The sequence below is a fragment of the Hydra viridissima genome, unplaced genomic scaffold, assembly GCF_058129835.1.
Source record: "Hydra viridissima isolate aposymbiotic clone 2 unplaced genomic scaffold, HvirCarnegie_v1 scaffold_5, whole genome shotgun sequence".
NCBI classification, from domain to species: domain Eukaryota; kingdom Metazoa; phylum Cnidaria; class Hydrozoa; order Anthoathecata; family Hydridae; genus Hydra; species Hydra viridissima.
The window spans coordinates 11,475,664-11,500,266 of record NW_028324304.1 but is presented as its reverse complement, the minus strand read 5'-3'; the positions used below and the strand labels follow the sequence as shown (position 1 = coordinate 11,500,266).

The 24,603-nt window shown below is 30.3% G+C and overlaps 2 protein-coding genes, 1 long non-coding RNA gene and 1 pseudogene across 8 annotated transcripts; 3 read left to right on the top strand and 1 right to left on the bottom strand.

Moving 5' to 3' along the window:
• Nucleotides 1-264: 264 nt before the first annotated feature.
• On the top strand, nucleotides 265-13,508 carry LOC149888677 (uncharacterized). Of its 4 annotated transcripts, none has more exons than XM_090087735.1 (8): nucleotides 265-322; nucleotides 2,505-2,662; nucleotides 3,600-3,927; nucleotides 9,845-10,031; nucleotides 10,250-10,374; nucleotides 10,893-11,025; nucleotides 11,353-11,468; nucleotides 11,780-13,508. In XM_090087735.1, exons 2-8 carry the CDS (start codon nucleotides 2,531-2,533, stop codon nucleotides 13,369-13,371), a joined length of 2,613 nt encoding a protein of 870 aa, XP_089943861.1. In that variant the 5' UTR covers nucleotides 265-322; nucleotides 2,505-2,530; the 3' UTR covers nucleotides 13,372-13,508. The 4 variants fall into 4 exon arrangements, with proteins under 4 accessions (XP_089943861.1, XP_089943859.1, XP_089943862.1 ...); XM_090087733.1 differs by lacking the exon at nucleotides 265-322 and adding an exon at nucleotides 1,455-2,053; XM_090087736.1 differs by lacking the exon at nucleotides 265-322 and adding an exon at nucleotides 1,457-2,053 and having other exon boundaries at nucleotides 10,240-10,374.
• On the top strand, nucleotides 6,397-7,218 carry LOC145202087 (uncharacterized). The gene has a single exon (XM_080074975.2). The coding sequence runs from the start codon at nucleotides 6,415-6,417 to the stop codon at nucleotides 7,162-7,164; it is 750 nt and encodes a 249-aa protein (XP_079931101.2). The 5' UTR covers nucleotides 6,397-6,414; the 3' UTR covers nucleotides 7,165-7,218.
• Nucleotides 7,342-9,556, bottom strand: LOC149888678 (uncharacterized; annotated as a pseudogene).
• A 2,641-nt stretch (nucleotides 13,509-16,149) lies between the features above and the next one.
• LOC149888676 (uncharacterized) lies at nucleotides 16,150-23,218 on the top strand. 3 transcript variants are annotated; one of them, XR_016452516.1, is made up of 4 exons: nucleotides 16,150-16,246; nucleotides 21,803-21,984; nucleotides 22,224-22,413; nucleotides 22,884-23,218. It is a non-coding gene; the product is annotated as an uncharacterized LOC149888676 (long non-coding RNA). The 3 variants fall into 3 exon arrangements; XR_016452515.1 differs by lacking the exon at nucleotides 16,150-16,246 and adding an exon at nucleotides 21,177-21,318; XR_016452514.1 differs by lacking the exon at nucleotides 16,150-16,246 and having other exon boundaries at nucleotides 21,191-21,984.
• The last annotated feature ends 1,385 nt before the right edge of the window (nucleotides 23,219-24,603 follow it).

Genomic DNA, 24,603 nt, shown 5'->3' with positions numbered 1-24,603 from the left:
TTGTAAAAAATATCGTTATTATACCGATAAATATCGGTATTCTCGTTATTTTTATGTATTCCGATAAACCGATAAAAAAAGCCGATAATATTGTTTCAACCGATAAGTTATCGTTTAGTTATCGGTTCAAACGATAAGTTATCGTTATATAGGCAAACTCATATCGTTTGATATCGTTATCATTTTATATCGTTATCGGTTCAAAATATCGGTTCATACCGATATACCGATAACGATACGCAGACCCTTACTATTCACACGAATCTCTTGGCCATTTATCGAAAAACGGCGGAAGCAGAGCTATACACCCAATAGAAAAAATGTAAATTTATGATTTATTAGAAAATTCCCACTAAACATATTGTTTAAATAAAAAAGTGCATTTTTGTTTCAAATTTGAAAAGAAAATCTTGTAAGGCTTGCAAGTTCTAACTGTAAGCTGATTAAGAGAGGATTAAAAAATTCTAGCTAAATTTAAAACTTCACTGATATATAGGCGACTTAGTTTTTAATTTATTTCAATTATTTACTATCACAGTGTTGCTGATTTATTGTTGATTACTTTTTTTTCGAGATGTGATGTCCTTTTTACTTTGATGCCTGAGGCAAACTACTTCAACTGCCTCCCCCCTTCCCTTTGAAAAAAATTATAGTTGTAAATTCAATTAAAATGTAAAAATTTAAGGTTGAAAAGATATTTTTTTTTAACTAGAAAATATAATGAAATTGACAAAATTTATAATCTCAAAAAACTATATATAAACTTAATTAAGACAAATATCAAACAATGTCATTAACTTGAGAATCAAATTTAATAAATTTTTCGAAATCAAAATTTTTCTTCAAGTTTTGCAAGTTCAAATAATAGCCAAACTTGACAAATTTGATAATCAATTGGTTCATGTTTCATAAAGTTTTTCAAATTTCAAACTTGAACCTGTAGGTCCTTAAAATTTACTTCTTGTAAATATTTTCATCTGCTCATTTGGTTCAGATGGCAAATTTAAATAGCACTTGGTTCAAGTGGCAAACTTAAATAGCATTTGGTTCAGATGGCAAATTTCAATAACATTAAATTGCATTTGAAAGAGAATTTTTGTTCTCTCTGAGTCTTTTTTTTTTTTTTTTATCATGCCATTCTTAGTACCATTTGATGAGCTGGGAGTTCACATTACATTTAGTGATTGTTTTTAGTTAATACTGCCTGTTTTTAGATTGCTGAATGTAAACATAAAAAGAACAGAAATTATTTAAGTTTATTTAAGATACTTAGTCTAATTTGAGATTTAGCGAAGCATTTTCTCTTATATCTTTATATATACTTAAAGAAAAACCATATAAGTGAGTTTAAATTTATATATTCTGCATATCATTTTATACTTATATTTAAATTTATGTAGTAAATATATGTATGATTTATTTATAAATATTTATGTAATGTTTTATGTCATTTGTTAGTTTCAGTTTTCAAAAGAATAGAAATAAATATAGATTTAATTTTTACTTATTAAAATGGGGAAGTTTGAAAAGCTTACAGAAATATTGGTTAATCAAGATACTATCAACATTCAAAAGTCCACAAAAGAAATGAAAATCAATAATGTTAATGATGACATTGGCACACAAAATTTACCACAATCAAAATTTTTTGAAATTTTTGATATCCTAACATTAAAACAGTATCTCAAAAGGACAGTAAACTTATCTGATTGTCCTGAATTTGGGAGAAGAATTGGTTGTCATTTAACATGTACTTTTGATGCAAAGCAAAAGCAAAATTGTAAGCGATTGTTTTTACATCACAGTGGTACCCAATCTGTAGAACCTGGTACTTCACAAAAAAGAGTCAGAGTTTCCCAGGAAACTGTCCCTGATTTTAAAAGTAGTTTGAACCATGAAGTCTCTTTAAAATCTGCAGTACGATATGTCTCAGTGCGTAATACCTTACGATTGGATTTGTTTCGAAACTACAAAAGTGGTTGCCATAGTAACCTATTTGTTTATGAACTGCCAATGTTTCAACAGATAGATAAAGAACTTTGCTGGAATTATAGTAAACTTATATTTACAATATATATATAGTCAGGGTCTTTTAGAAAAAATCTGATGCCCAGGACAAGTAGCAATCTTGAGGTCCCAAAATATTAGTAAAGACAAACCACAGGTCAAAAAAATAACATGACATGCATTAAGTAGTTTCACTAAAGCCTTGCTCCTTTTCATATTTGCAAATTCAGATATTACTTTATAATAATCTTCTGACAGGGCCTGAATATAGTTACAAAATTTATGATAAATGTGTCATTGTTTGATGACACATCATAAATTCTGTAACTATATGATAATTGGTAAAGTTATTTCTCATGATAATTGGTAAAGTTATTTCTCATGGATAATATTGTCACTCATTTTTACATTAATATTTATCTTATTTACAAATTTATACAAAGATTTTTTTAAATGTCTTTACTTTTGTTTTTTGTTTTTTATTATTTTCTTATTAGATATTGGATATAGTGGAAGTCTACCTATGCAAGAGCATTATTTGTTTGTATCTGAGTTGATTAAAGAAAGCATTTTGTCACACAATCTTCAAAAATGCTCACTAACCATATTACCAATATGCTTTTGTGGAAAATATTTTACTGAAACATTATTTAAGGTAAGATTTCTTAGAAGTTTAATTATGTAAAGTATTTTAAGCATGTTTAAGTTGTGTTGTTAAAGAGAATTTACAGGCTGATTTAATAATTTACATAAGTGAAGCCAATTAGGTAAACAACTTCCATGTGTTTTGAATAAGATTTGCTATTCATCAGTAAAGTGTGGATTACAAGACCTTTTAACTGGCACTTATTATATCAAATAATATGAAATGATTAGGAGAGCTTTTTACTGGCACTTATATCAAATAATACAAAATGATTAGGAGAGCTTTTACCAATAAGTAAAACAATCAAGATTATCAAAAATTTAATTTCTTGTTTTTTTGTCTTGTTTTTTTGTAAACTAAGAAAATTTTGCTTGTACTTTGTTACATAATATATGAATAAATTATGGTATTTTCATCTTGGCTCCTAAATAGGTGGTTAATTTTTTAATGTAAATAAATTAATAAACACAAAATACTGGGAAAGTCAATATTTAACATAATAACCAGAAATAAAAAGAAAATAATTTTTTTTTTCAGAAGTAAATACTAGCTATTTAATATGTTGCTCTTTTAAATTTGTATTAAAAATGTTTGAAGTCTAGTTTAAGTGAAATTCCAGTTCTAGTAAGTTCTAGTTTCTACATATTTGAAATAGTTATCAACAAGATTTGTCAATTGAATTTTTACTGGATCAGAAATTGAAAAACTTTATATCTCTTTACACTTAGATCAAATATTATATGCAAGCATGCATATCATATTTGATCTAAGTGTAAAGGGATATAAAGTTTGAGAAATTATTATGATGCTCAGCTTACCCTAGCCAAAAAATGTAGTATTATATGTTTGCTACCTGGCAGAAAATTTAACTAAAGTTTTTCCAGTTTGATACCAGTCTATTTTACTGTATCCTGTAAAAAAAGAATATATATATTTTTCTTAAAAGGTTGGGAGCTTGCTGCTGCAATCCACAAGTACTGGGAAAGAGCATCTTTCTAATTATCAAGCTCTAATAAAGTATTATGTATGGGAGCAATTTAGGCCAGAACTTGCTCTTAACATAGCTATGAGTTATTTGGAAAAACAATCAAGTATTTTTGAGGCTTACCAATCTTTAACTGAATACATTTGTTTGAAAACATACAGAGAGAATCCTTATATCAACATAATGTATGGTCAGTTAGAATACTGCATGTGGAAACTTGCTAATTGCTACAGCAAAAAAACCAATACACTGATAAAAAATGAATGGGAAGAGGAAGAAAGTGATCTAGGTAATTTGTTTCTTTTTTTTTTCAAAATCAAGTTTTTTTGCAATTTAAGCTAATAACTAAAGCCCAACTTTTTGAATTCTTATTCAGTTTTTTATTTTTCTTAGTTTTACTACCATTTTAAATATTTCTTAACAATAATAAATATTGTTTCATTGCAAGAAATGAATGATATTTTCTTTAAGTTTGTTACAATATCAAAACAGTGTATTTTCATATGCAAGACTTATTTTTCTCCTTTTTCTTACAGGCTTTTCTTTTTGTACTGATTTTTTTTCTGAAACATTAGCATTTGTTAACAAATTATAAAAATTGTGAAGTAATAAAGATAGTAAATTTAAAAAGTTAATTTATAACTTATTAAGTTGATACAATTATCTTTTATTTTTTGTTATAGTTAAATATGAAATTACAGTTGCTATTCGTTTAAAATGTGCAAATCAAAAATTAGAGAAAGCATTAAATAAACTTTTTCAAACTTTTTCAGTCTGCAATATTAGCTGTGTTTCTGGAATAGTGTAACCAGTCTTTTAAATTTGTTAGAAATGGCTCATTTAATATTGAATGCGCTTGTTCATAGATAGTTCATGCCATGCTGCTTCTTAATGAGAACAAGTATTCATCTCAACCTATTGGTCATTCTATACATCTAAAAGAGTACTACAGCAGTGTCAGAATGTTGCTAAGTGTCTTGAAGTATGACAACTATAACTAGGAGATTATTAAAGACTTTAAAATGGAATCATTTATGATGGACCTCCAAGGTAGTTATACAAAATTAAGATAGTTAAGGCACATTAACACAGAAGAGACTGGGCACAGCTAATCAAGTTCCCTGTAGGGAAAAATAGTCTCAAACAGGAAATAATTATGCACCCTCAGAAGTTGTTGAAGTAACTTCTTCACATTTAGGGTTCACTTCAATTTGCCAAAAAGAGAACAGAAAAAAATGACTCGAAACAATTTTTTTTTAGTGGTTTGTGGATATCTGTACTTTGAAAATTGGTACCTAAAACAGCTTGATGAAAGCATGGTGTGGATCTATTTTGGGGGACTGTTCAAGTAATCAATTTGCAGTATAGAAATTCTAGTCATTTCTGAATCTTGTTCTTAAGTAAATCAAGTTTTATTTCCAACTTCTATAAAGGATAATAGCATAACAGCAGTAACTTTGCAATTAAAGAATGTTATATAGTTTTCAAATGCTCAGTTGTCAAAAATATCAACTAAGAGACAGCTTTTTGAACTGTTTATATTTTTCTTGCAAAGAGCTCTGAATAAATGTTTTTTTTTGTGTCCTGAAGCCTTTTAGTGTGCTTGGTGGATGTTTGTGGCTATATATTATATTAAAATTATTTTTTAATGTCAGTATCAATTACCAGAAGAATTATGATCTTACAATATTCAGTAACTATGATACTTGTCAGAAATCTTGATAAGATTTATGTACTTTGATGATGATGTATCAATCATCAAAGTACTGTTCTACAGTAGAGTAGAACAGTGGTTATTGTACTAAAAAGGTATGAGGGATCTTAACCAAATCACACTATTTGCTCTCACAACAAAGTGTCTTCATAATTTTATGAGGGTATTAACAGCAAGGTTTATCAAGATGTTTGGCCTATGAGAAGATTTTTTGCAGCATAAGCCATGAGAATGGATACATGGTGATGAGAAAGATAATTTTTTGTCATAAAATTTGTTACAAAACATGCATTTAAACAAAATTGGCTATAGACCTCCAAAACGAGGCTTAGGTTGTACCGTTTGTAAACAAACCAAATGTCTTCTAATAAAAAACCTATAAGAAAATCATCTGGCAAACAATGTGCTGCCTATAATTGCTTTAATCGAAGCTATATTATCGAATTTGGAGAACGAAAGGCTTCTGGCATTAAATTCTTTCATTTTCCGAAAGATAAAAATGAAATTTCTCTTTGGTGCAACTTGATAAAGCGTAAAAATGGTTTAGATAGTTTTAATGTTACTAGCTCATCATATTTATGCTACTCTCATTTTAAAGTGCAGGACATTTTAAAAGCTGCTGGAGGCACTAGATGCACTTTAAGAAAAGGTGCTAAACCATCACTTCATAGCTGGAATAATTTCAAAGCTAGTGAAAAAGAAAAAAAATCACCAGGTTATAGACAATCTCCCCAAAAAAGTACAGTTTTACCTGACAATGATGTTCTTAACAAAACAAGCAGTAGCTCAAATAGAGATTCACTCCTTTATAGAAAATTAAACATGAAGCAGTTGCAAAATGAAAATAAGAAAATAAAAGAAACAATACCTAATGAAGGAAATAAATTTGTTGAGCATGTTCTCTCATGTGATAAAGAATTAAAACATTACACAGGATTTCCGAATCGAAAAACATTTGATGCAGTTTTTATATATCTTGACCCTGGAGAAAATGGAGAAAACTTTATCTTATTTAATAGTAAGCATTGAAAAGAAAATGAAAATAGGGGGAGAAATCGAATTATGTTACCTTTAGAAGCATATTTATTAACATTAGTGCGATTAAGAAAAAATTATGATATTAGACATTTAGCATTTCTTTTTTCAATAAGTGAAGGAACTGTAAGTAACACTGTTATAACATGGTTGAACTTTATGTACATAAAGCTGGGTAGCCTTAGCATATGGCTTTCGTTAACTCAAATAAAACAAAATATGCCTCAGTCAATGAAGGATAAATTTCCCAATCTTAAATGCATCATTGATTGTCTTGAAATAAAAGTAACTGTGCCTCAGTCATTGACTGTACATAAATTGCTCTATTCTGACTATAAAAGTCACACAACTGTAAAGATTTTAGTTGGCATTGCCCCAGGAGGTGGTTTTACTTTTATATCTGCTGCTTACCCTGGGAGTATATCAGATAAAGAAATAACCATTAAGAGTGGACTTTTAAATCCAAATTTATGGAATCACGGTGAAGAAGTTATGGCAGATAGAGGTTTTACTATACAAGATTATTTAAGTCCACTTGGAGTTAAATTAATCACATCATTTCTTCGAAATTGCAAACAATTCACTGAAACAGAGGTGATACAAAGTCAGCAAATTGCAAGTGAGCGCATTCATGTTGAGAGAATGATTCAAAGACTAAAATGTTTTCATATATTCGATAGAGTTATTCCTCTAAACATGATTGGTTCTCTCAATCAAATAGTTACAGTGTGTGGAATTTTAACTAACTTTCATGAGCCTATTATAAAAAACGCATAGAAACTAATGGATAAAAATGTGTTGAGACAGTAAATAAAATTTAACATTGAATTTAACATTTATATATGTCATAAATAACTTTTTTACAGTTTATGCATAAATAAATTTGACGTAAATTTATAAATGCATAAACTGTAAAAAAGATTCTGCAAATTTCAATAAAATATTTGTCTTCAAATTAAAAATTGTTGTTTATTTTTTCAATTATTTCGTCCAACATATAGTTGAAGTAAAAGTCTAATACTCTTTTCCTTAGAGTCTCCCAATATACTTTGTCATATGTAATACGATCAATAACCAATCATTTTGAAGTGTAAAACACAAAATCACACCATGTTTGTGTTGTTAATCCAAGTTGCATTTGGATTTGATCATAATAACTATGGTTTTTGTTTATTAAAATTTTATTACTAGATTTATCAAATATTATAGATGGATTTTTTGCTACAAAACATATATCTTTTGGGTCCAGGTTACTGTATTCTTCGCTGCACTTAATTTCTATTATTCCACAATCATTATCACACCTTACTTTCCTATCAGGTAATGCACCCAAAACAAAATTTTTAGTACCAAAGTACCAAACCACATGATTCAACATCTAGTTTATAGCCAGAGGATTTCATAAAGTTTTCATAATATTTTAGCGCTATAGGTTCATAATATTTACCATAGGAAAGTTTATATGAAATAATATTGTTTAGCTTAGTTTTGTTTTCACCATGGACAAGTTTGTGTGCCAAACTTTTGAATCCTTTTGGAGATTTATTCTCTAACTTATTACATAAAGATGCAGTGAATCGATTCCTTCTGTAATCAAACCATTTTGAATTTCCATCCTGTTCCCTTGTTTCTTTTTCAATTTGAACAACTATTTCCTTTACTAACTTCATTTTTTTTAAAATGTTTATTTTTTTATTACAAAATATTTTTTCAACATAACAAGTTATAAAATCATCAGTTTCATTAAAAGGGAATGTAGGGTTTTCAATGTATTGAACACTGTCTAAATTTTTTAAAGGTGCAGGTAAGTTGTAGTAAACATTGTAATTAGGTGGAACTACAGCACATTTATAGCTTAATACAGACCCAAATGGGACACTTCCTAGACTTGTTTTGACTGTTCCTTCATTTGATTGATTTAACACATTTAACACAACATATGCACTTTAACATCACTATTTAAAAGATTCTTGTAAAGCTCATTTATTTTATTTTCATTATCACTTTTTCTGTTTAAATCAGTTCTAGTATCATACAATGATGATTTAATTGTGGCGAATGAAGATACTTTTCTTGTCGAGAAATTCTTTTTTTTAATTTGTGGTGATTTAATTTGTAAGTCACTTATTGGTGTTTTATCAAATCTTTTACGACTTTGTGGTATTGACCAAGTACAAGTTCTTGAAGTACAGGCTTTAATATTTGGAACAGTTTTCAGTTTTTTAACTGCCCATTTTGCAACAAGTTTCATCATTGCAAATGCATGTGAACAAGTTCCAGTTTTTCCTGCTGGGCATTCACAAAATGCATACATTACTGATCCATCTAATTTTTTAATAGCAATAAAAATCCATCTGTCAATTTTTTTCATGCTAGCTGCACATACTCCTTTTACACAAAATAGTTCAATACTTTGTTTTGAGTAAATTGAGGATAGATCAATGTATTGCTCTTCAAGAAACATTTCTCCTCTAGACAAATGTTTTTTAACTTTTGTAGATTTAGGAAAAAAATTACTATTTACATTTAAAGCATATGCATCAATTTTCTCAGCTGAAAACGCAGGAAGTCCCTCTAGACACTTGCTCCATCCAATTTTGGAATTCAAACTTAACAGCTCACATTTTAAATTTTCAGGCAACATAGGAAATGTTTTTACACTTTGTATTTTTATATTTTTACCCATCAAACATGACTTTTTTGATAACCATTTTTTCTCAAGAGTTGGATCACAAATAATTGAATTCGTTCTGTTGTGAAAATACTGTAAAACTTTAACTTGAGAGTCTCGTAAAGTTACTACACCTTTAAGAGAATCGCCACGGTAAAGAAGCCACCTTTTTAAATGGTTGTTTGTATACGTTTGTAATTTTTCTAAATCGACTTTGACAGTCAGATCGTCTATATCATCTTCTTTTAAAACAATTAATGCTGGATCTAAACAAAAACAAAAAACATTAAAATAAGTCAACTACACTACACAAATTTAATAAATTTTGTGGATAAAAGTAAACTTCAGTTAAGGTAAATTTTTGATAAAATATTTAATATATTTTACTTTGATATTCAAGTAATAAAATAATAGAAAAGTAATTAATAAACACTTAAAATAAAATAGCAAACCTATTTCCTGTGAAGAAACTTCATTTGTGTTTGAAGATAATAACATTATCTTGTTAAAATAACAAATAAAGCTCAAGATTAAAAGAATCAGATAAGCCTAAGAAATGAAATATTTTGTTTGTTTACTAACAGTACAACCTAAGCCTCGATTTGAAATGTGGACGTTTATTTATGAAAAGGTCTATTCTGTGATTTATTTCTCATTTATTCAATAACTTTTGCTTAAATGATAAATCATGTTTAAATAATAACATTAGGTGGTTTAGAAATATGTACAATTTTACTTCATGCTATTTTAAATATATACAATTATATGTTGCTATTTCCTTTACAGAGCCTGATGAATCCAACTCATCTCAATTTCACCGCCAGAGAGCATTGTCACACTTATCTTTAGTTGAAGAACGTTTAGGAATCTGGGATCAAATACTTCCTAAGTATATTGAGTTGAATAAAGATAATGCGGTTCCCATTCTTCAAAAACACCTCAATAACAATCCAAATAATCCAATTTCTTATTGGTAGGCTGGTACTGGTTTTAGGCAATTCTTATTTTATATTTTAAAAGTTCAAAAATTCTTTTTCAAATGTTTCACAAATAAAATACTTATAGTAATTTATTTGTGTAAGAAACTAAAATTGATATGCAACAATGTTATTTAATTTATATTGTAAATATTTTAATGTGCTTATCAGTTTACCAAAAATCATCAATTCTGGTAGATTTAGTTTGCTCTAGGTATTTAGGAACCGTCTTAAAAGATATTAGAAGTGATGAGCTATGGGATATACTAAAAATGTTCTCTCTTGTTGATGTCACAAATGATTTCATCAAAGAACTCATGATATATTATAAAGAAAAAGGTGATTTTTCAAAAGTAGTTTGTAAAGATTGAAAAAAGATTGGTTTTTAATCTTTTAAACTTGGAATCCTTTATAATAGTTGTATTTTTTTATATGTTACAAGTAATAATGTTTGCATGGTTGTTATTATCTTTGCATAATCACTATAAATATGAAGATGAACTATAATTGATATTTTTTACCTTTGATTTATTTTCTAGTAAAGTTCACACTTTCTATATCTCTTTAATGTTGTAAACTAGGAAAAATCTATTTAAAAAAAAGGTCTTTATGGGGCAAATCATTTATAAGAGACATTACTAAGTTTCTGACCTAAATTACTAATCTTTTTTTTATTTTTTTTTATAATTTTATTTAGTTTTCTTTGAAAGTGTGATTGCACTCTTACAAGCTTGCTTTTATTATTCGTGTATACCTAAGTATCATTCATAGATGCAAAACTTCAATTCTATAATTTGTATACAAAAAATTAAATTTATATTTAACGTCAAATTTGTAACCATTATATTTTATTATAGAAAAGTTTCAAGAGTTATTTGACTTAGTTGTTGAAAGACTTGATCACAAATTTTGTACAACCAGTTTCTTTGATTGGGAAATGTTGCATTGGATCGTGCAGCAGCGTATAAGTATTGTTTTTAACTACATGAGGTAAGTTTGATTTTAAAATGAATAAATAAATTTTAATAACGTTGTTCACCTATAATATATTGTTTCAAATCTTTAGCAATAGTTTTTTTTAACTCATTAGTTTCAAATATTTTTATAACATTTTTATAATAAAGTTGTTTCTTCATGAAATGGATCTTAAATCTTTTCCTCAACATTAGGGAGTCATTATCAAAACAAAAGATTGTTATTCTTTATAAAAAAATTCTTAACCTCTGAATCAATAAGTATTTATATGGTAATTTTAAATAATTTTGTAGCTTTAAATCAGTTAAATGTTGTTTTACTTAATATCTTTTCATTCTATAGGTCTCACTCAAATTGGGTCACTTTCCATTTTCCTGTCCCATTAAATAAAAAAAACATTGATGCTTCAAAGACTTTTCTTCAGCTTAAAATTCTGATAGCAGATATGCTACAATTAGGTAATAAAAGTATTTATAATTTTTTCATTAGTCATGTTTTTGCTTATCATTTTACTATCAACTCTGATAGAAATATTTTGTTAATGATTTACTATTAAAATATTTTGTTAATCAAATGACACGGGTGATCGAATTAATATTTAGTGCTACTAATTTGTGATGCACCGGATAAGGTTTTCTCATCGGATAATAAAATGCTATACTCAGTGTATTAAATTTTGCGGATATAGATAATACAAGTATTATTCTAAGCTGACTTTCTGCTTAGCTCTAGTTTGAGTTATTTAATTGGTTTTAATACTTTTCTTTAGATGACTTTTCAAATAACACTCGCGTCTGGTTATCTAAGTTTGATAAAACTCAGAGACCAGCTTTTTCTGGAGTAGCAGTTACAGACCATTCCCAATTCTTTAGTGTCTCTTTAAAATGCTGTGATGAAGATGAATTTAATGAAAGGTTAGATGTTTCATCACCAGAAATCACCGATTTGACAGACAGTTCGTTAGATTATCTCGATACCGTAAAAGTCAAAAAGTACGTTAGAAGATCCTTAGGACGTCTATATAAATATAAAAAAGTCAAAGGTTCAGCCAAAAATGCTGTCACGGGTGACCACGTTCTTTCTCATGGCAAATCTGCTTCTTGTATCATACCTAATTCAAGTGAGTTAGAAAAACAAAAAACTATTGACTCTGCTTCGTTTCAATCGAGCTTATATTCCAAAAGAGAATACTCTTGGGACTCAAACAAAGAAAATTATCTCCGCAAGCTTAGCGGAAAAAATAAGAAGATAAACTCTATACCTGATACATCTAACGAAAAAAATACGATATGTAAAGAACTAGGCTCTTCAAGTTTAACTTCTGCAAGTTTTAATGTCAGAGTAACACATAGAAAAACAGAAATAAATTCAACACCTGATACGTCTCTTAAAAAAAGAAATAATAAAAGAAAGCGAACTATGTTGAAAAAGGAAAATACCAATAACCCCGTTTCCTACCGATGGGAAGCAGTGAGTTCTTTAAGTGACTCCAGCAACTCAAGTAGCAATTCTGACGAAAAAGACCATCTTAGTAAAATATCTAGTATAAAGAATAGCAGGAGGTTATTCGAACAGAATCATGTGAAAAGACCTTCGACGAAGAGAAAATCTATTGACCGTTCGTTATCTCAATCCGACTCAGTGAGTCCCGTCAGTGACTCTAGCGATTCTTGTTGGGACTCAGACAAAGAAATTCAGCGAATTAAAATGTCTCTTAAAACACTTCCTTCCAGTATAAAAGGAAAAGTTGGTATAAAATCTACACTTAATTCCTCCCATAAAAAGAGCGTCGCTTGTAAAGAATTTGACTCAAGAAACTTGTCTTCTACTAATATCAGCAAAATTCGTGTAGAAAATAAACGTAAACAGTGTATGGAGTTACAAAAGTCAAAAAAATCAACGATAAAAAAAAATACCGACTCTTTATTATCTCAATCCGAATCGGTGAATCCGGTCAGCGATTCCAGTAAATCCTGTTCGGACTCAGAAAAAGAAATTCAAACTAAAAGGTCTTTTAAAAGAAATCCTTCCAGTTTCAGTGGAAAATTTGGTAACAAACCTATACTTACTTTATCTCACAAAAAAAACATTGTTTGTAAAGAATTGGACTTTTCAAACTTATCTTTTAATGTCAGTAAGAAGAACAAACATAAGCAACACATGGAGTTTCAGAGTAAGTCAAAACATTTGACGAAGAAAAAAGCTGTTTCATCTCAATCTGAAAATCCCGTAATTGACTCCTTAGATAAGAAAATTAAACAAACTAAAATTTCTCGTTCAACTTTCGACGATACTGAAAAAATGAAAATAAATTCACATGTTAAGCCTTGCTTTGTAAAGTTGCAGCGTATAGAATTTTAACTTAAGTCAAATTAAGCGAAAAAAATATAACGCCCCGGTTTTGTTTTTGGGATTTCAGCGTTTTTTGTGGCTTTTGTTACAAACTTGACTGGAAAAGTTTTGTCTAGTTTTTATTATTATAAGCTTCATTTAATAAACATCTCTTTTTTCAATCATTTTCTTTAACGAATCGGAAATTTAAAAGTCTGAACAGGAAAAGTTGTTTAATATAGAAAATTTTTATCATATAGTATTTAGATAACCCTATGAGCAGCACATCGTAAGCTCACTTAGGTCACCGAAGGAAGTCAGAAAAACTACAATAATTTCTGAAAGGAAATAGGATCAGACCTTTTTTTTCGATATTCAAAACCTTTTTTTATTTTCTTTAAATATGTTACAGGAACTGATAATTTTTTCGTTAAGTTTTCATTCAGAAAAACAAGATTAAAAAAAATCTTTCTAAAATATTTTTGTATGAAGCAATTAATTGTAAATATATGCTTATAAAGCAATTAAAAATCTACATCCTCCGGTTAATAACTTGGTGTTTTTTTCAAATAGTTTTCATGTTTAAGGTGAGACCTCTCAAATTTTTTTCTAAAACAATTCTTTAAATAAAATAGCAATAAAGTATTAGATAAAAGCATTTTAGAAAATAAACGACATTTTTCTTCTTTACCACTAGGCAGGGTCGAATATTCGTTATTTACGAACAATATTCGTTCCCTTTACGAATATTCATTTAATAAATGATATTTTATATTCGTACAACGAATAATTGTTAATCAACAAAGAATCCTTCAACGATAATATTTGTTTAACAAATAAAATACTCGTTAAAGGAATACTTTCTATAAACATTTTTGTTAGGCTACTGAATATTCTATATTATTGACTTAGGTTTTTTGACTAAGCTTCTTGTCACTTTTTCGCTACTTCGTTTACTACTTTTGAGTTTAATTTTTCTTGTTAAAATATTACAATTAGTAGAATATTGGTGAAATATTTAGTAAATTTGTTAGATTTAGCTAAGCCTCATCGCCAACGTCAAGGCTATTCTGATAGTATCCTAGTTTTTATTGTTTTAATAATTAAGTTAGAAGTATAATATTATTTGTTACTATTATCATTTGCTAATTTTTTTTTTCAGTTTTTATTAACTGCTATCTTCATATCTAAGCCAGATAAAGTCAGGAATTGTCTTTCCTTTATGTAGATCAACATTTTATATCGTCAATGCTGAGATTATGTCTTTGTTTTGATACTACATTTTTATCTGTTGAAAAAACTTTCTTTGAGGTGGCTGATGATGCTGGGGTGCAGAAGAACTTCCTTGCTACCCCTCCTCAGAAGTTCGATTTCCCTAATACTTAATAGCAGTTTTCTTTAAGATACTAGTTGACTTAGCAGAAAGATTGAAGTAGCTGAAGTCCAGATGCCTGTTGTGAAAGTCAAACCATCAACGTTGAGTTTCTCATTATCAACAATTTTTCACATGGTCACTGATAAATTGATATAATTAAGGAATTCGAGTACGAGAGTGATCTTGAAGAAACAGGGTTATACTTTTCCTTCTTTGCTTGCTTCATAATTGAAAGGAAGGCTTCAATACCCACCATGGAGATGTTGACCCCCTTTATCACTTCAGTCACTAACTTAACATTTTTAATATGATAATTAGACCATGATATCGCAACACAAGGTTGTCTTAGAGCTTTCTGTGATTTTGGAGTTTTTGATGTTCGAGGATAAGCAGAGGCAGATGATGTAGAAGGTTGTGGATATGATTTGGGGGTGACAGCAATTCTAGCACTTTGTGGTCTACGAATGAATTTGTCATCTAAAGATTCGTTATCTAAAACGTGCCCCTTGGCAGAGCATCGCAATGATCATTAAGTCTCTCGTGGGCCAAGAGAGATTGTGAATTTTTTTCTTTAAGATGATTAAGAAGACGGGATGTGGTACCTGCTCTTAAAACTAGATTTTTATCACATTCATAGATTTGGTGTGGTGAGCATCATTTGGCACGAGCATCAGTTCTTTTAAAAAATTCCCAAAAACTTAACTTTTTCGGCAAATAAAAGTTTGATACCTGGAAAAGAGAACTGAATCAGTTCAAAATTGTTAAAATATTGGCACAAACGAATATTGTTTGCAAGTATCTATCTTAAATTCAGGTAAAACAGGCTTGACGTCACAATTTTACAGTTTTGATCTATTACTACTTTTAATGAGTTCTTTTATTTTGTTTAAACTCAATTTCAAAAAAGTAGCTAGAGATCAATAAACTTTGTTTTTAAAAAAATAGACACCTGTAAAGTAACAAGTTAGATTGGCCAGGAAAGTTTTAAAATATTGTCCTGACTTGATCGTGGACCATACCACAGAACTTAGAATTGGAAAAAATGTATATTTTTTACATAATAAGTGGTTGCAGATTCATTATTGAGCTATTGTTGTAAACCTAAATCTTTACTGGATGTCTTATGCGATAAAATAGTTTAGAATCAAATTCCCTTGACATAATTAAATTGTTAATAATTTCCCAGTAAACACGCTTTAGTTGGTCCAACTGACGGGCCAGTATTGGCTACAGTTGGCTACCGCGTGTTTTTGAATCGTAAAAGTTTCCCGTAAGTTTGAACCGCGTGTTTTTGAATCGTAAAAGTTTTCCGTAAGTTTATAAATCTATATTATAAATATATTCACTTAGACCATGCGACTAATTATTAAAATTATTCAAATAGATTCATTCAATGATTAAAACTATTCAATAGAGTTAGTTTAGTTTGAAGCTTTTTATCGTTTTTTTTCTTTCAAACCCTTTTTTTACCTTTTAATTAAACTTTTAAACTCAAACTCTCCTACACCTCTTAATATAACCGTTACGCTGGTAAGTACAAATATTTTACATTTATCCATTAGTTACACATTCAGATATAATTTTTGACATTGGTTGAGTTTATTTTTATGATGACACCATTGTTGTATTTGTATAAGACATTTTAGCTCTATTTTAACTATTATTAAAAGTTGAAATACAGCTAAAATGTATATGTGCGTGTATAGTAGCATGTTTATGTCTATATTTCTGTATGTATATGTATGTGTAATATCAAGACAACTAAATTCTATGTTTGTTGTATATTTTCTCATAATGTTCATCCGCTTTTACAATTTAAATATCATTTCTAAATTCATTGTGCACAATGAATTATGCACAACGAGCCATATATAGTCATTGAACTACATATTCATTGTGCACAATGAATTACACAATGACGCAACTACAACACCCCTTGATCTCTAGATCACAAAGTCTGCATATCTTTTCGGAAACTTCCGCATTCGCGTCGATTTTCGGTGATTCAGGTTGTCCGCAATGGGTTCTTCCGATCCTCTAGTAGGCAAATCGGCTGCGATGGGAACAGGACGGACTTCCGACATGTGTCTCGGCAATCCATTGATTTCTACCGAAACTCCTCGTCCTTCATCTGTAACTTTTCCTCTGTTCCATTCGCTCGTACATTTCGAGTCAGGTGGTTTTACAAATACTTCTTGTCCTTGAAAATAATTGTGGAGAACTTCTTCGTTGGTTTTGGCAGAAATTGTGTGTGGTTTCCACTCATAAGAAAATATAGCTTTGTAGGGGAGCGATGTTTCCTCGCCATTTTTCCTGGGAGCCCGGTTATACCAATATACCATTTTTAGCGGATCTTTGCCACTTCTGGCTGCCATTCGCTTGATAGTGCGGTGATGACGTTCAACAATTCCGTTCCCTGATGGCCTGTAAGCGCAACGAAACAGGATGGACACTCCCCATTCTGCGCATAATTCACTAACGAGTTTTGAGCGAAAGGTCTTGCTGTTGTCAAGTAGAACTTTCCATGGTGGTCCTCTTTCTCGAAATATTTCTTCTAAATGGAAACACACTGTTGTTTCTTTCTCGTTCTGTAGCTTTCCCCAAATTGCAAACTTGCTTCTTTTTCCACAGTCAATAATAGACAAATAATTCTCTGATTTATAGTGGGTTACATCGATAGCTAAACGGTGCCAACTCTTTCCAACTTCAAGATTTCCTTCTTCCCACTTTATTGGCGCAGGATCCACCGATAAACATCTTTCGCAACTTTTCACGACTGATTCAACGTCTTTTCTACTAACCTTCTCCTTCGGATATGTCTGTTTCGTCAGATAAAGGGTTCGATTGACTCCAAAGTGATGAAGATTATGAAATGACTTCACATCAGGCGGTACAACATTTGCTGTCATTGCAGAATGGTTTAAATGCAGCCAGTTCTGCGGTACTCTCGTAAGAGCATCGGCTTTATTTTCTGCCGACTTTACCAGAAAAAGTTTTAATTTTATACCGCACTCCTTCACAAGGTTTTCAATTAACGACAACCGGCGACGGACAAGTGGTTCTCCAAGACCATGTACTCGAACGGGTTTGTCACTGATAATTAAGGAGTTCAACCAGCCGGCAACAGTAACCGAATCACACTTTATGGTAATACATTCGAATCCCCATTTTGTTGCTAGATTTATTCCTTTTATCAGGGCTTCTAACTCTGCAAGGTTAATGTGAGCCGTATCATCTTGTTTCCTCAGCCACGAACAGTCTTCTACTATTTCCCCAGCCACTTCCAACACTATGCCAACGGCTAAGCTGCTTGCATCACACCACACTGTTGCTTCGGAAGTGTTTTTGACGTTCCATGACCCATGAACGGGATCTTCTTTTGTAAGTCTTTCATTTAAACTGTTTACTAATTTGACAATACGTTCGTCCACAAAAGAGTCCCATCCACAACTACTCGAAACCCTTTTTAGATAGCTGCACGAAGGGCGCAACCAATTTGCTATTGGAAAATGTCCGGTCAGCTGTCCGCACCAAGAAAAGATTTTCCGACGTGTCATTTTTCCCTCAGGAACTTTAGGTATGTTGTCACGTTTCCAACGGACTTGGTTGCATTGTTTGTACACTCGCAATCCAAGCACACGACCGCCGACAAGTTTTTCTGGCAACTTAGAATCCAAGCCATATTTTTCCAAGAGTTCTCGAATTCTGCAACTTGACACTATGTTATTATTGACAATGATATCATCAATAAATGAGTCCGTCCCAGCCTCGACAACTTTGTCTAAGGATAATACCTTTTTTAAAATTTTAGTCATTATTCTGGGCGCCACATTCAAACCAAAACCCAATCTTGTTAGACAGTAACGCTGCCCTTCATATTCCACGACTTGATATTTCCACAGTGCTTCGTCGACACGAATCTGCAGATACGCTTTCTTTAAATCGATTATTTCAAGATTTTCTCCCAACTTTCTCCAGTTGCGAAGTTTGGTACTGCAAACGTCGCCATCTGCAGTATGACTGGACACAAATTGATTCAGCTCCCGGTAGTCCATCACCGGACGTACTTTTAATTTGTTTCGTTGAATTACTGCCATCAACGGAATGATGCCATTACATCTCCCTTCAAATGGTTTCAGCCATCCCTGTGCTATCCATTCACTTATTTCCTTTGCATAATCACTTTTAACGTCATCAGAGATATGATAGTTTGGAATTTTGTTTGTCAAAGTTGGTGGTTCTATCAGCCACTTCCAAAACACGCTCCAGCTACCATTTTTGAATTCTGCTACGAAGTCTTTATCAATCAGCTTTTGAATAGTAGGCGAGGATACTTCATTCGTTTTTTCTTGAGAGACTGCAGTAGCACTGATAGATAGTTTTTCCACATTGAAGTTTATGGTTTCGCCGTCTCTCCCAACTTGGACACCTCCAAGCCGTCGTATTGCGTCCATACCAAGTAGCATTTGATATTCGGGGACAATGTTGGCAACCAGGCATTCCAAATCGATGGTAGTGTTATTTATAGAAAGATTAACAACAATCTGGTGTTTTACTTCAATTGACTTTCCATTCATCATCACGACCTTTTGTCTTGCGTGTTTGACATTTTTTGCGTTTACGATATCCCGACTTAAAATTGATTTGGAGCATCCAGTATCCAACAATGCTTTTATTTTTCTTCCATTGACATAAACGCAGAGAGTTGGTGGTTTTATATTTCGTGGGAAGCCACTCGCGCATAGACGGGTGGCTTCCCTTCCATGTTTTTTGAGTTCGTACACTTTTTGTAACAGTTCAGGGCCAGGTGGTTGTTCATTCCACACACAAAACACTTCTTCTTCTCAATTCCTTCGCTGCAATTTCGACTGATATGTCCCTCCTCACCGCATCGGTAGCAAGTCATTGTCTTTTTTCCGTTTCCTTGAGGAACCTTTCTTGGACCAATAGCACCAAGATTCACGCGACTAACAAAACACGATTCTTTACAACGCAAGATTACCAAACTTCTTGCTTTTTCAGCGATCTGGTGCAGCGACATTGTTGATATCGAGAGTGCTGTTTGGAGTTGTTTTCTTGCTTCGTCAGGTAATCCGAGAATAAATGCGCACCTTATCCACTCTTCGCTAACGTGAGACGATATTAGCTTGCTCAGCCTTGTTAATTCTGCGAGATATACGTCAACGGACTCGTTTTCCTTAAGACGACGATTTACGAACTCTTCGTATGCTGTTAGCGGAGAAGCAGAGAAGGCAGTAGTCAGTGCATTTTTCACTTCATTGTAGTCTTCTTTTATCTCATCACTGAGTCCTTGATAAACGGCAAACGCCCCGCCAGAAAGAAATAAGGGGAGCACCACATTCAGCTCGTCAACTTTTTGAAGTTTTGCTACCAGTTCCAACTTCTGTATCCATTCTGAAAATTCACCCGAACCATCGTACTGCGACACCAAATCCGCGAACTTTATAACAATGCTCATTGCCGAAATAGCTTGTAATATCAAGACAACTAAATTCTATGTTTGTTGTATATTTTCTCATAATGTTCATCCGCTTTTACAATTTAAATATCATTTCTAAATTCATTGTGCACAATGAATTATGCACAACGAGCCATATATAGTCATTGAACTACATATTCATTGTGCACAATGAATTACACAATGACGCAACTACAGTATGTATGTATGTTTGTGTGTGTGTGTATATATATATATATATATATATATATATATATATATATATATATATATATATATATATATATATATATATATATATATATATATATATATATATATATATATATATATATATATATATATACAGGGTGTCTGCCAGATCAGGGGAATTCAGGGAAAAGTCAGGGAAATCAGATATCTGCAAAAAATCTAGGATTATCAAGGAAATTAGGTTGAATTTTAAAAAAATCAGGGAGAAATCAGGGAAAATGGCTCTTCATCAAACTTACATAACTTAAATAAGTTGTAAATAGTACATGTAATATAAAAGTTTATATGGCAGATAGTTTTATGAACTTCACTTGCATCAAGCGAATCTTGAGTCTTCACTTGCAAAAATGTAAACAATAATACAACCCATATTAAATGTATCAATGCTTGATACATTTAGTGTGGGTTGTATTATTGTTTACATTTTTGCAGTTGAAGAGCATTTTTCTAAACGAATCTAGGTCAATTTTTGTGAAGTTGAATTTGGGTAACTTTAAATTAAATCAAGGAAAACAGGTAGAAGATCAGGAAAATATCAGGGAAAAGACAGAGAAATCCACCTAAAAATATTGGCAGACATCCCTATGTATTTTGTATATATTGCATATAATATATGCCATATACAATATTGACATAATATATGCAGTATATGAATAAATGGTATATGCAATTGCATATACAATATGACATATACATTTCATATTAAGCATATATAACATTTATATTAAATTATATTATGTTATATATATATATATATATATATATATATATATATATTCATATAATGCATATAATTATAGCATTTTATTAAAAGGGACATCGACTTCTGAAAACTATGAGAAAACTGTTCAAAAATTTGGGGATCAGGAAAGTAAGGTTTTGGATAAACTATTTTTTTGTTGTTTTTTTTTGTTTTACTACTTGTTATACATTATATATGTGTTACGCATACATACATTGATTATGATGCTGACATGTATTGACAAAAGAAAACTATTTATATTTTTTGTAAAAAAAAAATTGTGTTTTAATTAATGTCATAAATGGATGAAGGCTTTACAAAAATACACATTTCTACTTTGTTATGCAGATAAAGGTTTTAAATAAAGCTCTTTCCTGTGACCTTAATAACACAACACAAAATTGTGCTAGAATACCATTTTTACAGCAATCAATTCACCTACAGGGATAAATAACATGAATGTTTAAAATTTTAACTCCAAATATTTGAGTTCCATAACACCTTTATCCATGTATGTCTTCAATTTAATAACTAGATTGTGTTTTTGAAACCAGTTTTCCAATAACATTCAAATGCAATCAAATATTATTTAATTACTCATGTATGTTTATAGAGAAGTTAGCAGCTTTGGAGTTAAGATTAACAGAACTGGAGCAAAAAAATAAGTTTTTAGAAGTTGAAAGTTTTTTGGATAATGAAGATATTGTTGTTCCCCCTGGCCTTCCAATGGAAAGTAAGGAAGATTTGGAGAGGCTTAACCTTATGCTACAGATGAAATCTGAGCTGGCTCTCTATGTAATTTGAAATTATTTTCTATATTATAATGTTTCTAGCAGTCTACAGGTTGCGTTTAAACTAGTAACTATTATTTTATAAGATCAAAGATAAGTTTTTTTATAAGTCTTATAATTGTAATTTATCAAAGGTAATTTGATAATACCATAGTTATATTATACCGCATTACATTTTCATTTACCTTTGAAAAAATAGTTTAAATAAAAAAAGTTGTAATATGTAGCATTATTTGTTTTTAGGTTGAATATCTGTGTTCTATTGGCGGTAAAGTTGAACGTCCAAAATACATATGATGTGTGTTGGGAGCCATGTTTTCCAAAAATTTTAGCGCTTGATGTAATCTAAACGGATCTTCAAGTAAGATGATAGCTACTGGAATGGGCAAGGTTAAGTTGCAATGTTATCATATTGCGTTAAAGTGCTTACTATGTAAGTATTACTAGTTATGTAAATTTTTAGTCTATTAAAGTCAACCGTATTTTTATCTTTACAAAAACATGTTTACAACACTAAGAAAGAATATAATATGTTAGTACTTATGACAATTACCAGTGTTGTCATTAGTTGTAAATTTGTAAGATATTATATTCTCCCTTGGTGACTTGAACTTATTAATTCTGTATTTTATTGTTAACTAGAGACGTTAATTGCCAATGTAAACCATGATTTATTAGTATTCAACTATATGATTCTTAAAGAGCATATAGAGGTTTTTCTTGAACCGATAAGTTAATTGCTCTCGGTTATCATATGCACATATTTTTAAAACTGCCAACCAGTTAATGTAATTCTCGATTTGCAAAGTATACGTATAAGAACTTAAAAATAACTTAAAAATAATTTATATTTAAACAAAAAATAAATTGAGTTTTTAAATTTATTTTCATTTATTCTTTTAGCAACAGTAAGAGTTCAGTATCTTAACTCCAAGGATAAAGATATTTACCCGATCGTTTCAAGATGGTTTCAGGGCGCAATTGATCAAGGAGATGGGCGAATAAATAGACAGACGAAAGCAAGGTTATAAAAAATCAGTTGCAGTTAATCAATGAAAAGAATATTTAGTTATTATTTTCTTTTGCAAATTTATAAAAGCTTATTTATCTTAATTTTATTTATAATTCTAATTTTTCTTAATTATTATTAATAATTATCTAATAAATCGCCACGTTTTTAAATACTAGCGTTTTAAAATATTGTTTTTAATTAAAGCTGCCAATATTAATTTCAAACCTTTAATAATATTAACTACAATAATAGAATATTTTTAGTTTTTTATTTGTAAATATTTTTCTTTAATGGTCTGGAAATAAAAGTGTAATGATAAAAAATTTGTTCATTTTGTGTATTCAACTAAGTTATCTATAAATAATACAATATTTTGTGTGGACAGTACTACTGTTTGGTAAAATCTGATATACAAACAATCACTATTAAATAGAAAATTAAATATTAAAAAGCAAAGTTATACTTTGTTATTAAGCAATATTCAAAACATGATTTATAACTTTTGCACTTTCAATTTAAGCGCAAAAGCGAATTTAAAAAATCGCGAAAAAAAATCATATAGTTGGGCCGGTAATGGTACCAACTGTTAGCCAACTGTTTTATTACTGTTGGGCCGTTAATGGCAACCAATAGTTTAAAAACAGTTGGCTAAGTGTTGGTAAAAGCGTTACGGTTTTTTCACGGTACCAACTAAATAGCCGACTGTTGGCCCAACTGTAGCTAATAGTTGGTTATTAGGATCGGGCCAACTACTTACCAACTGTTCGATGTTTACTGGGTTAACTGTGTTAAGGGAATTTAATTTCTAGCAATAAAAAACGATTAGGGTAGGGTGGGACAAAATGATCCGTGGGGCAAGAAGTCTTTTTGCTTTTGTGAGTGTATCATAGAATAGTGTTGTATTCCTTTATTATACTATTATTTATTATACTATTATTTATTATACTATTATTTATTATACTATTATTTATTATACTATTATTTATTATACTATTATTTATTATACTATTATTTATTATACTATTATTTATTATACTATTATTTATTATACTATTATTTATTATACTATTATTTATTATTGATAACGTTAAAAATAGTATGATGGAATAAAAAATATTTTTAATATCGCTATGAGGTTGAGGTTTAAATCGATTTATAGCTTTTCGTAGTATTTCCCTGTAAGCGAATGACTGATAAGCTGGCTGTTGGTGCACCTTCAGACTTAATTACTAGAGTTAGTTCCAATGGACGGACTGATTCATCTTTATTCATCGAATGGTTAACACATTTTGTTACTGTGACTCATTCATCTAAAAATAATGAGAAAATTAATTGTACTTGATGATTATCACAGTCAAAAAACACTTGACGCCATTAACTTTTATCACGACAGTGAGATCCATCTCATAATGTTTTATCACTGACACAACTCTATGTACCATATGTTCTTGTGCATAAAATGTGTCATTTTTCGATGATTAGACACAATATATTAAATGTATATGTTGGTACCACTTTTCTTGTGGTTCAGATGATTTAGACTTACGCTGCTGTTATAAATTATAGTCATGTATATGTTATTTTCAAGACAATTGCATAGAATAATTGCAG